The 13476-nt window shown below is 28.8% G+C and overlaps 1 protein-coding gene across 1 annotated transcript; it reads left to right on the top strand.

Moving 5' to 3' along the window:
- Positions 1-774: 774 nt before the first annotated feature.
- LOC108969614 (cysteine and histidine-rich protein 1 homolog) lies at positions 775-11932 on the top strand. Its single transcript, XM_018934431.1, has 9 exons — positions 775-1700; positions 9235-9293; positions 9525-9639; positions 9730-9853; positions 9919-10071; positions 10218-10378; positions 10448-10564; positions 11729-11814; positions 11893-11932. The coding sequence occupies exons 1-9, from the start codon at positions 1206-1208 to the stop codon at positions 11918-11920; spliced, it is 1338 nt and encodes a 445-aa protein (XP_018789976.1). The 5' UTR covers positions 775-1205; the 3' UTR covers positions 11921-11932.
- The last annotated feature ends 1544 nt before the right edge of the window (positions 11933-13476 follow it).

Raw genomic sequence — 13476 nt, 5'->3', positions numbered from 1 at the left:
CCGACCTAATATCTATAATATTATAACCATGAATATGTATGCGATATTATTTAACCTGCTTTTCAGGTAATTCTCCTATCAATTTTACACAAGCCTTCTGGCTAAAGTATAAACGATATACTTCCATAGTTACAAACCGTAGGGCTTACTAGTTCATTCAATACAGATATTATTTTATAACAGAAGTATAACCATCTGTGTGCTAAACAAATAGCTTATTTAACCGTAAAATCCTATATTTTGTCCAAAGGCAGAAAACAAATTTTATTTTCTACATGTTGTTAAAAAGGAGTTCATAAAGTTTAGTACCTGTTAATATTTGCTTACAAAATAAATATAATAGAGCACAGGACTATAATTAATGTTATCACTATAATGATTATTAAAATTATTAGACAAAGCAACTTAGTAAAGCATGAATATGTATTTCGAATTGTTTTGTTTTGCTTAATTAATCTTTAAATCGCTTTTCTCAATATTTGCTTTGACTTCCAGCTGATTTAGCGTTGCCACTAAAGAAGACCATATCTTTTAAAGCATTTTCTATCTTAAAACTTTCACTTCTAGAATTAAAAAGACAAAATTGTAGTTATATGTAGTCAATTTGGTTAATTTTTGTATGTATATATTCCTTAAAAAATAGAACCAAGTAGTTTGAAAAAAGTAATTTAGCACACCGCATTACTAGAATACCCAACACTGGTGTCTAATAAGAAGAGTACATAAATATAAATACATTGCACATTCGTTCTTGTATTCATTCTTTGAGTTGAATTCGCTCGATAAACATATATTTAACAACGGTTCGGTATATTAACACTGTTCCCAACAAAGAAAAAAATAGCTACAATTCCATTTGTTTTCAATCAATCTATTATTTTTGGAATTGGAAGAATTGAAAATTATCAAACGGGAAAGTTTACGTAAAAAGCGCATTGTTATATAGAAGCGATCAAATTAAGTATTTTTATAAGCAAAATTTGAAGCAATACTGAATAAATAAATTCACCAGCAAAGAAAAAATTGATACATCGTAAAACCGAAAAATCGATTTAAGGGGGATAAATAGGAGGAGTACAATCGCGTATATACTAGGCGAAATATTGGTTGAGGAAGCTCAGAATTGTATTTCGTGCATCAATAATAAAAAAAAAACCGATTTTGCTGAAAAATATTAAACTTAAACCGCAGTTTAGATTATTAAAATGGCTGACGTTGAATCAAGTGCTGTCGTGCAGCAACCACCTACAAACGCTAATAACATGAACCTAAATTCTATCCCTCTATTGGCATCCTCTGAGTTACTCGGTGAAAATAATAGTGCCCAAGTAAGTCTCCAACAACAATCACAGCCTATTGCTGGTGCTATTGGTGGAGGAAATGGTGGTAGCGCTGGAACTTCCTCGAATTCGGTCAGCAATGCCAGCTCTATAGCATTGGATGTTGCTTCTAGTGAAAATTCAAGTCTGGTCAATAGTGGAGTGATTGGAAGTGGAGTAGGTGGTGGCAATCCATCAAGTGTTGGTGGGGGTAAAATAGACTCTGGTGAGCCACCATCTAAGAAACAAATGCTCGACCATCCGAGCACATCTGCGGGTAGTGGGAATAGTGCTTCGCAACATGAAAAACTCGAGTACCGTCTGGGAGGGATTTTATGTTGTGCTGTTTGCTTGGATTTGCCTAAGACAGCAATGTATCAGGTGAGTACCAATGTTACACAAAAATGTTCAAATTAACATTGTGTAAGGGTAATATTTTAACTTGTTTATTGTATTTTTTTTTTTTTATTAAAATTAATTTGATGCCGTTAATTATATTATTTATGAAAGTCCCAAGAAATCCAGCTTAGTGACATATAGTGTTAAAAAACAAATGTTGGTTTTAAATGCCGTAAAAGCATAGTGGTAAAAAATTAACGGCTATATGAAAAACAGGTAGATAAATAGCTATAGTTATGGATAAAGGAAAAATGTTTTTGGTTATAATATGCAACCGATTTATTTGTGTACATGGCAAAAAAATTAATTTGAAAATATAAATAATATAATTTATTTCCCCTTAATCAACAACAATTATTAGCGTTTACTCATGAAAAAAACGCAGTATAAATATCAGCTGTGCGTTGTTATGTGCCATTTTTGTTATTCCCATTGTATCGAATTACCCTTTTACTTCCCCTTTCCATATAAGAAATGTATATAAGCTAGTCGAAGAATTATTATTTATAATGGTTCATAATTAGTTACTTTTTAAATTGCCAGATTCTAATAAGAAAACTTATTGCTATATTTATAAGTGATATTTTCTGTTCTTGGGGATGGTGGTAAATTATTGTTGGGCTTTGGTTGGCCAGAGTACATATGTATTAGTGTAAATCGTGTAATACGTAGCAGAATATGGCTGCCTCAGTAATTTTGTTTTTTCCAAGGGACGTTGGGTGGGACTGTTTCTGTGTGCTCGGCTCATTGGTTACGTATCTGATCGGCTGTTTGTTATTCTCAATTGGTTTAGTTCTCAGCTGAGTTTGCTTTTACTTATCTACTTCTTGTATACATACACAATGGGAACTGCGTATTTTGTTTAGAATATCAATGCATGAGCATAAAGTAAAGTAATATGTATGTATGTATATACATATGCATTTATCTGCTTACACTAGCACATACATATGTACGTTTATGCTTATGTATGTAAAGTGAATTTTTTTTTTCTGATCACAGATATTTTGGTGTTTTTGTGAACTGTTTGATAATATACATACATACATATGTATTTAGCATATTCATACATATTTATATTATTTAAGAAATGACCTTTAGTTAACTACATTTGAACATATGGATATATTGGAATATATTAAAAACATGTGAGTGTAGGTAGTTATATGGAAGCATTTGATATTTTTGTTTCAAAATTTTATTTGCTGCATAACCATATACATATGTACATACATATGTACATATGAGCTTGCTGACACCTACAACTGTATGTAAATAAATTCATCTATTATGTTAACATACCAAAATTTTGTAAGAATTAGAATTAGGTATTTTTTTTTTATTTTGAAAGAAAGTTAGGGATGACTTTGTCGATGAAGTGTAATAGTTTTAGTGTAACTGGTTTTAATAGAAACGCGAACAGCGAATATATAGTAAAAGAGGGGAGAAACTATAATAAAACGCAATTTGTGAAATATTCTACTCAATGCATTTCTTTTTCCCTTGGTTATGTGAATTGAAACATGCATTCACTGATGGTAGCCCCTACAGCCATGGTGCATAAACAGACATACATATGTACATGTATATGTGGATGTAAGAACTTACAAATGTCTACGGTGCAGTTAAGTTGCAACTATTGCGTCTTTTTATTTTGAGTGGTAGGTTTGGCTCTTTATGCCCCAGCTCCCTGTTCCATATGTATGTATGTACGTATGTACATATGTACCAAAAAATGTCGCTTGGAAAGTCATACGTTTTGGTATTTTATTTTTAAATGTACCACCATACTGTCAAAGGGTCGAATTTAAATTCCAGCTCATTTTCAGTCAAATTAATGAAATATTTGACTTATTAGAAATCACATATTAGAAACTGATAGGTTAAAAGAGTTCATATATTGTATATTTACATACATATGTACAAATTTACCTATATACATACATACCTATGTGCACATAAATAATATTTACGATGCATACAAACATACATCGTAAATATTTCATATGCTAACATATGTACTACATACTTGCTCGCGTTTATGCTCACTTTCTGTTTGTAGAACCTACCACTCTTATGGCAGCGGAAAAATAGTTGCTGAATCAATCGCGTTTTTTGACGTCATCGTGGTATTCTGATGAATTTTGTTAATATGTATAATAACATAAGTATGTATGTATGTATGCACATACCTATATATTATATATGTTCACTTACATATCGAGAAACACATTCAAGTGTATATTGTGATTTCAACATGTGAGTTTTGGATTTGTTTTGTTATGCAATACGAATTTCCTACTGTCATCTTAATTGAAAGATAACTTTTATACTTACTATTTTATATTATTATTTTTGGTATGCTTAATCGTGAGATAAAGATGATATTATGTAGATAATAATTATATACATATGGATGTATGTATATGTACATCGTAATACATTTATACGCATTTATAAGTGATTATGCCTTAAATATGAGACGATAACACCTACAATGTTGTAGAGAAATTGATAACTAATTGCGCGCTTATATATATACATATGTATGTGCACATGTTCATATGTATATACAGGTATTTATTCTCCCCTATATACACACATAAAGATGCATGTATGTATATACAATCATGCGTTGTGTTTGTATATCAATTATACCACGCTGTACATACTCTCATATGTGTATGTACATGTGTTGTGTTTATTATTTCTCATTCGGTGCGAAGCAAGTACAAAAAGTCAGCTGTTTCTGACATTCATAGAATAAACATGCATGAACCCATAGATATTGAATGATTTTGTACCCAGCTGGCCCAATGCGAATTCATTTACAAATGATATTTACATAATTATTTTGTTATTTAAGACAAAAAGTTTTATTATATACAAAAATACATATGTAGATTTGGAAAAAAAGGCTATATACATTTTATTTGTACGTATCATCATACGTTAATTTTTATATACAGGCAACTTTTTTGTTTTTTCCTTTCATTAAAGTCAGTTCGAATTTTAAACAATTGTTATTATACATATTATCCTGTTTAATTATTTTTAATACGTCCGGTAAATTGGGTTTCTAAATATTGTTCCCAAAATTGTTTTGTTACATGGAAGTAGATGAGCCACAATTTACTATTGCATCCAAGCATCTGTATCTACGTATGTATGTTATATGTACATGCTTGTATTGTATTGGTATGCATAAACATTGTATAAGTTACAGGTTGTCGTCTAACGGCAGCATTTGGTAAATAATATCCAACAAACTGAACTGGCAGAATTCACAACAATCATTGTTAGCCAGCTGAACTAATAAGAAACAAACTGGTTTGACAGGTTGTTATTATTGTGAAAGATTTTGTTGTAAACACTACAACTCTGTGTTATTGTTTTCATGAGTTGTACAATATTCTAATGTACATATGCATGTATGTTAGTGCAGGTTCTTACATACATACATATACTACTTGGGTCAATTTTCCTAGCCATTACACATCGTTTCTGCTTAGATTTATTATTTCAAGGTGATTTCTATCCTCTTTCTGTATTCTGATATTATGAGTGCTGCTTATAATGGAATGACCACTCACTACGATCATTTTACAAATATCTCAAATACCTTAGTATATTCGATTTTAGAAAATAGAAATAGATGTTAGTATGCATATACATACATATGTATATACCCTGCAAAAAACTTGTTCCAAACCAAAAATTTCCTGACTTGTACAAAAATCTATACACAACCAAACACATACATATGTATGTATTTATGCACTTACTATATTTTTACTTTTAGAAACTCATAATATTCAATTTTTCTTACTTACCGTTAAATTGTACAATTTAACTGTCATAAGAAATTAAATTTAAGAATTGATTAAAGAGCTCTAAAAAGTATTTCGTCAATGGCATAAGAAAAGGTCTTGCTTCGCATCGAAAACTGCGCTTATTGGGTAATTTAAGTTCATTCAACCGCAGTAATTATGAATTAATTTTCATAAACTTCTATCCTTGTGTGATAGTCAGAATAGTATATGTATGTGCATAAATAATATACGTATGTATGTATGTATGTATGTATGTAAGTGTACATGAACTACATGCCATTGAATTTTCTTGGTGAAAAAAAATACTAAATGTACACTGAAAAACTTTGACTTTGATGGTGAGGCATACATATGTACATACATATTATACATGTGAGCACATTTACTTAAAAACAAAAAACAAATAAATCATATAGAAACAAAAAAAAAACAAATTACAAACAATTTCACCAAAGAATTTGAATGTACATAATTTTCCAAACAGCCAATTTTGCCTCTACTACGACGAGTTTTCCACTAATTTCGATTATACATATGTACATACAACACCTCTCGTTCCGAACGATATTGCCTTCTTTCGACAGTTTGTTATTATTATTTTTCTGATACGAAATGCATCCGATTTTTCGTTTGTATTTTGATTTTAAGGTGATAAAGATAGATACTATGGTCATGGTCATTGAATAGTCATTGGAACGCTGAAATAAATGCAATTAAATGCAATTACACCGATGTAAATTAGCCTGTATATGTGAATGAATAAATAAGTATATGGGAAATTGAAAGATATATGTATGGGATGCAATGAAGATCGTAAACAAAGAATATGTTAATTTTTACACATTCAATTCTCACCCATCCTCTTTTGTTCTACGGCAATCTTTCAGTCATAACCACCACACCCAATTTTCTAGCAACTTTTAAATGAATTTCTTTGGGGCATTTTAGTTGATTTTGTGGACAGGAGAATTTCTCTTCAACTTGAATTCTTTTTTCTTTTTTGTCTTTGGTCGGGGACATGTTCCCTCATTTAAAAATAGATGTACATATGTAAACACGTGTACATACATACATCTTGGTACATATTGTGGATCCAACCCTAAAGATAGAGGAGGTTGTGGTCCTCATCTCTATAATGTGCAGTTATTTGGATATCTATGCGTTAGTGTTCGTTCTATTGTATATTTTGTGGTTGCTAAAAATAATTGAAATATCAGCATTGTTGAAGTGTATGCATTTTAAGTTTAATAGCTTAGTGTATTTTGATTCGCTTCTTAGTACTCGTTATAATTCTCACTGATTCGCTGGATAGTAATTTGTTCAACTGTCAATTGATTTGTCCTTAGCTGATAGTTTTTTTTCTTAAACTCACTTGTACCTTAGCTTCTTGAATCTATTGAGTCATTTTACTTATGTGTGTACATATGCACACATGTCTATACATATGCACATATATATACATATATGTTTTTTATATGCAAATGCATAGAAAAATTATTTCGTTGGAAGATATGTATATTCCTTTATAGCAATCCTTGAGGCAATTTTCAATTTAACGAAGTTGATAGTGTTTGTTTTTAAACAAAAATTACCAATGCAGATACATATTTGTAGGGCACTCGCTTTAAACGTTAAAGTTAGGACTAAAAAATTAAAATTTTGTTGAAAAAATTAGGAATACAAAATCGGTAGAATGCAAAAACTCACAGGTTTTACCGAAAAAATGCTAAAAATAATATAGTTTTTTATATCAACGATATTATATTTTTATTACACCCTTAATGTCGTTTAATCGTAAAAGAATTATATATTTTCGAAATAATTAATAAAAATAATTATTGTATAATTGCATTGCAAAAATTACTAAGAACTTGTGTGATTTCTGTTTTTTCTCAAATTACTAAAATGAAATGTATTAAAATTTTTTACCCATAGAATCGGGGTCGTTTTCATAGTAAAACAAAAAACATTGGAAAAAACTAAGAACTGATTTCTAAATAGACAGTTAGTATAATATTTAACAGGCTCAAGCAAAAGCAATACCAAATTTTAAATAATTTTTTTTCCGGATCATTTCGTAATCAGTTCATTTTGAAACGGTGATCATTGGTTAACTGTTGTCTAATGGAAACCTTTATTTACATTTTTTGGAAAATAGTTATTCAAATAATGGACTCGGTTTATTAAATTAAAAAAATTCACATCTTCTTCATACATTTAGTTAATCTAGTTGATAGATGTGATTAAATTTCTAACTAACATAATATCCATTACTTATTTTGTGCAAAAAAAGTTCTATAAAATATATTTAATTAATTTTTATTGATTTTTATTTAATACTCTCAGTTTACTGACTTTTAAGTTCTCACTTATTTTAATTTTATACGCAAATCACTTTTTTAATTTATTTTCCACTTAAATTGTTGACTATAAATAATTCTTTGACTATCTAACTTATTAATTAATTAGAATACTATCGAGTGCCTTAAAAAAATTCAAATATTATGATTTCATTAGTTTTATTTAGTTAATTTACATTAATAGTTCATTTATCAATTAGATAATTAATAAAAATTAACGAATATAGTATTTTATATAGATACCTATGTTTATGAGTACCTATATTGAGAAATGTATAAATGTACCATTTTGTAAATGCAAACAAAATGTTTTAAATAAAAACAAACATGTAATCAATAACTATGGAATAAGTGATGAAGTAGTAAAAAATCTGTGAATATGTTGTAATTGTATCAACACATACATATATGCATTAAAACTTTCATTTTGTTGTCACTATTTTAGTAAGTAAAAGTGCGAATTTGAAAAATATAGGCAACACAGAAAAATGAAAAAAAAAATATATATATATATAATGAAAAAAATACAACACCTAGCTTTCGCATATGAAACGTATTTATTGTATAATACTAGAAAATATCGACAAGTTAAATCAATAAAAAAGTTCACAATTTAAATTGAAAACCAAAACAATGCGCTTGTTTTTATTTAAAAGAAAAATATAGAAATATACGGCTTATCTATTCACTTAGCCACCGAACAATCATCTCCACAATTTCCATTTAATATTATCCTCACTACTTTAAAACATATGCCGACTTACATGTATACTCACACTTCTTAATTTAATTTCACCACGTAAGCAATATTTTTCACACAAGTCATTAAATTATTTCTCCAACGCACTTGACCAAACTCATTTTTCCCACAACACTTCATGCAATCAAGTTCCTATCCCGCTATTCTGTACAATCAATATATTAATACATTCATACTCACACTCAGGTCGTCCCGCACAATATTTTCTGCTGCCTATTACTGCAAAAAACGCCACTTCTGTGTAGACCTAATTGAAAGTGATTCGGCTCGCATCCTATTTATGTGATGGAACGACTTTGAATGCGATCTACGTTTGTGGTATTTCTAACAGTAATATGTTGTGTGGAGAGCACATTTCACCATGCTATTATAAAATTGTTCAAATCGTCAAAGATTTCAAACTAATAGATTCTTTTTTTCTTTTTCCCGTTTACAGGATTTCACTTATTTATTCATAAATAAAATAATATATACACAAAATTTACAAACAAATAATTATTTATTAACGTATTTGGCATTTTCTTGAAATTCTAACTATTTACCACTTACCATTCTCATTACAGTGTCAAATGGGACATTTAATGTGTGCTGCTTGTTTTACACATTTACTCGCAGATGGACGGTATGACCTATATACATATATATACATATATATATATAAAATATATATACATACTTGCATATATATTTCTACCAAAATTTATATGTATTTAAATATAACTCAAATAATCACTGAATAAATTACCATTAAGAGAATATTCCAGCATATTTTTAATTTTCAGCTAATGATTAAAACGTTATATTTAAAAGTAATATGTATTCGATTATTTTATATTTATATAATTTGCAACAGTTTGCGTGATCAAATTGCCACCTGTCCAAACTGTCGTGTGGAGATTTCGAAGAGCACAGCATCACGCAATTTGGCCGTGGAGAAAGCCGCCTCTGAGTTGCCCAGCGAATGTCAAGTATTTCAAAACTCCAAAATATAACTGCATACATGCATTTATATGTATATACTTATACATATGTTAAAACTGACAATTTATATTTTTTAGTTTTGCAACAAAGAGTTCCCATATAAGTCGCTAGATCGCCATGAACAATATGAATGCCAAGAACGGCCAACAAATTGCAAATATTCACGAATTGGTTGTCAATGGCGTGGACCGAATCATGAAAGTATGTAACTACATAACTTGTTAAATGGAACGTCCATGTACAATCTAGTTTTTTTGCCTATGTAGCTAACGAACATGAGCGCAACTGCTTGCATCCCACCAAATCTGGTTATGAAGTAATGGCTGCACTGGAAGCACACGACGCTAGAATTAAAGAGGAAAAGAAAATGTTTAATACATTAATCGATTTGTTGAGTTATGAGAAAATTATATTTAACGGTAATTAAATAATGCTTATATGTAAATATTGTAGAGAGTATAGCTAAATTTACCTTTAAAAATGGAGAAAAGTTTTCGAATTAAATATTCAATAATATTTTGTTTCTTAATTTATTTATGTACTTACATATGTGTATATTTTACAGATTTGCAAATGAAACCGTATCGTACCGATGAATATGTACACAAATTGTTTTATGAGACAGCTAGATTTACGGCATTCAACCAGCAGTGGGTGGTGAAGGCTCGCATTAATAATAGCCAACGTGATCCACATCAATCCAATGAGCGCACCATAACCTATCAGGTAATAAAATGCACTAAATTTTGTCTAAATAATTACAACAATATTGTTATAATACTCTCACATTTATAGCTTATCTTGAAAACAAAAACCACCACACCAATGAGTATTCACTTTTTTGCTTTAAAAGGGCCTTTTTCTGATATGAAAGTGTCCACTCAAATTTACAAGCATGAATTCACGGAACAAGTAAGTAAAATTGATTTAAATTCTTATGTCTATAATTAAACTACTTATATAGTATAGTAAAATAATCATAGTAGTGATGGTATTGTGAGGCAATTGTCGAGGTGTTAGCCTTTATTTATCCTTCCATCACAAATGACTGCGTGACCTACAATATATCGTCATCTTAAATGCAAAATAACACGACATCAAAAATATCAAAATAGGGGTTAAAATTTAAAACTACATTTTAAAAAAAAAAATTAGATTAAACATTTTAGTTTCATTATAATAATTTTATTATAATTTTTATTACGTAATGTAATGAACGATCAAAATCAAGGCCTTATATAGAAAACTTTTGATTGACGGGTTATCTTCACTAAAATTGGCACAATCTGAAGAAATCTGATGGAGCATCTAAAACATATAGCTGCCATACAAACTGACCTATCAAAGTTCCAGTAATAAATCATTGGATTTTTGAAGGGTATTTTGGACTCGGTGCAATCGAAGTTAATTTAAAAATTAACAAGTAAAAAAAAAAATGTTCAAATTAATAGTTGGATTGAAAGGGGATAAAAAATATATATTTACTTAGTTATTTCTAACTGAAACACTTTAACTAAAAGCAGTTCAATATAAATATTGTAATATGAGAAGGGAAAATGTATGTTGATGTTCAATTAAAAATAAGCTCAATCTAATATTTAGGTTAAAAATTAGCAATAATTTTTTAATCCAATTTTGGATTTAACTAGATTATCATTCCGGTATTTGGGATTAAAAACTTAAAAAATAATAATTAAGAATTTCGTGATTACATGCAATTACATATTTTATTTCCATTCTTGTATTTGGGATTATAAATTTTAATTCAGATTGTTTAATTGTTCATGATTAAGAAAGAAAAAAATTAATTAAATTATTGTTTTAATGCACAAATGTACAAATTCGTATTATTTAATATAATAGCCAGGTAATAACGAAATTCAAAATTTTGTTTCAATGTTTTTTACTTCTCTTGTAAACTTATGCAGAGATGATACGTTAATTTGCATTTTAACTGGTGAGATGCACGTATGTTATTTGCCACGATTTAATTATTATTGATAAGAAACCACGAATTTTTATATATCATCAGTTGCCAAAATTTGAAGACAACTATTGCTTAAATTTTCTCCACAGAGCAGCGAAAGTGATTACTACATATTGCCACTGCCGGATAGCTCCGAATGCAATAGGCTCTTATCCAATAAAGGAATCAATTTCCGGTAAGATTTAACTATTATATAATCACAAACACTTGTTCCTCGATTGGTTAATATATGTATGTTTTGTTTTTATTGCAGCCTTTTGATGTTTTTATTGAATAAATAAATGTTTTATTGGTTTATTTATAATTACGAGAGAATTATATATGCATATACATTTATATAGCTATATATATTTTTTTCCATTAAAGCATCAATAATTCTTCATAGTTTAAGTTATGATTATATAAGTCGTTTGTAATGCTTAAAAATAATTTTATTAAATCCGCATCGGTGCATAGTGGGTAAGAAAAATTGGCGAAGCACGTTTCCAATAATGTTAGTCTTTCAATCGTTTGGTTTTATACTACATGCTTATACATATATAAGTATTTACGTATGCACGAATGTATAACATAACTACATAAAAATTTATTTCTGTGTAACATAAACATTAAAATTATAAATAATTTTAAGTAAAACGTGAAGTTTATATTTACACATACAAAAACAAACGGACAACATGTTAAATGATATCGAACATGGCTAAAAAGAACTATATAGTAAAGTGGTAATTAAAACAATATTTATTTGGCGTCAACTCAAGGGTCGAAAGTGATTTGGGGAATAATGTCTCTACAAATTTCCATGTAATAATTATGCCTTTTCAAGAAATCAATCTTATGTGACAATTGAGTTGTATTTCACCACAAACATTTATTAAAATATTTTCAACGTGTAAAATTAATTTTAATTTACAATTTATCCAATCACTACACAAATTATTGTAAATCCTTTACAAAAAATACATGCTTTTATTAGTTTTTCACAATTCATAATACATTTACAACAACATTACATACACTAAACAAAATTCTTGCTGTCGTTTGATTTAATTATAAACATAAATGGGGTAAATGTATTATTTCTAAGGATCTCAAACATTGCGAAAATACAAAATAAAAAAATTAAAACCAGAGTATAAGAAATAATACTTATAATCTATAATTGCAAATATTAATCTAATAATAAAATAAATAGCAAAACAAGTGTGTCGATGTACCAAATAAATATTAATTCATACATAAAACATTAACACAGACAAATAATAAATACTTTCGTCATACATGCAAACATAGATCAATGTACTGTAGATTGTATACTACAGCCCTTACATATATATATTAATAAATAAATGTATTACATATAAATTTACTTTTTAATGCTTCTACTAAATCAATAAGGACAACCGTGTCTAATAGTCACGTCACTGTAAGAGCCAACACCACTTGATATGTTATATAATGACAAATGACACATCGAATACTAAAACATTGTTAAACAATATGTTAAACAATTAGCTATTATACCCTTATTTAACTATGTATTTAATAAATCAAACGAACCTAAAACCTGTCACGCACCTAAATCGACTTCTTAAGGCAGACCTACTACGAGTAATTCGATTACCTAACAGCAGGTTTCGAAAATTAGAGTTGAAACACCTTACATTTCATATCGTATTGGTATTTTAATTATAACAAAATTCAAAGTTTTTCAGTTGAAAATATTAGCATACATACATGCTTATATAATTTTCATAACACCGATTTTTTCATTAATTCTACTATGCGGGTATTTAACCTATGCCCAGAATATGTTTTACTGTTACTTTTTTAACCC

Source organism: Bactrocera latifrons, unplaced genomic scaffold (assembly GCF_001853355.1).
Source record: "Bactrocera latifrons isolate USDA-ARS-PBARC rearing strain unplaced genomic scaffold, ASM185335v1 scaffold_26, whole genome shotgun sequence".
Lineage (NCBI taxonomy): Eukaryota > Metazoa > Arthropoda > Insecta > Diptera > Tephritidae > Bactrocera > Bactrocera latifrons.
Note: the sequence above shows the minus strand (reverse complement) of the source record. Positions and strands in the feature narration are given on the sequence as shown.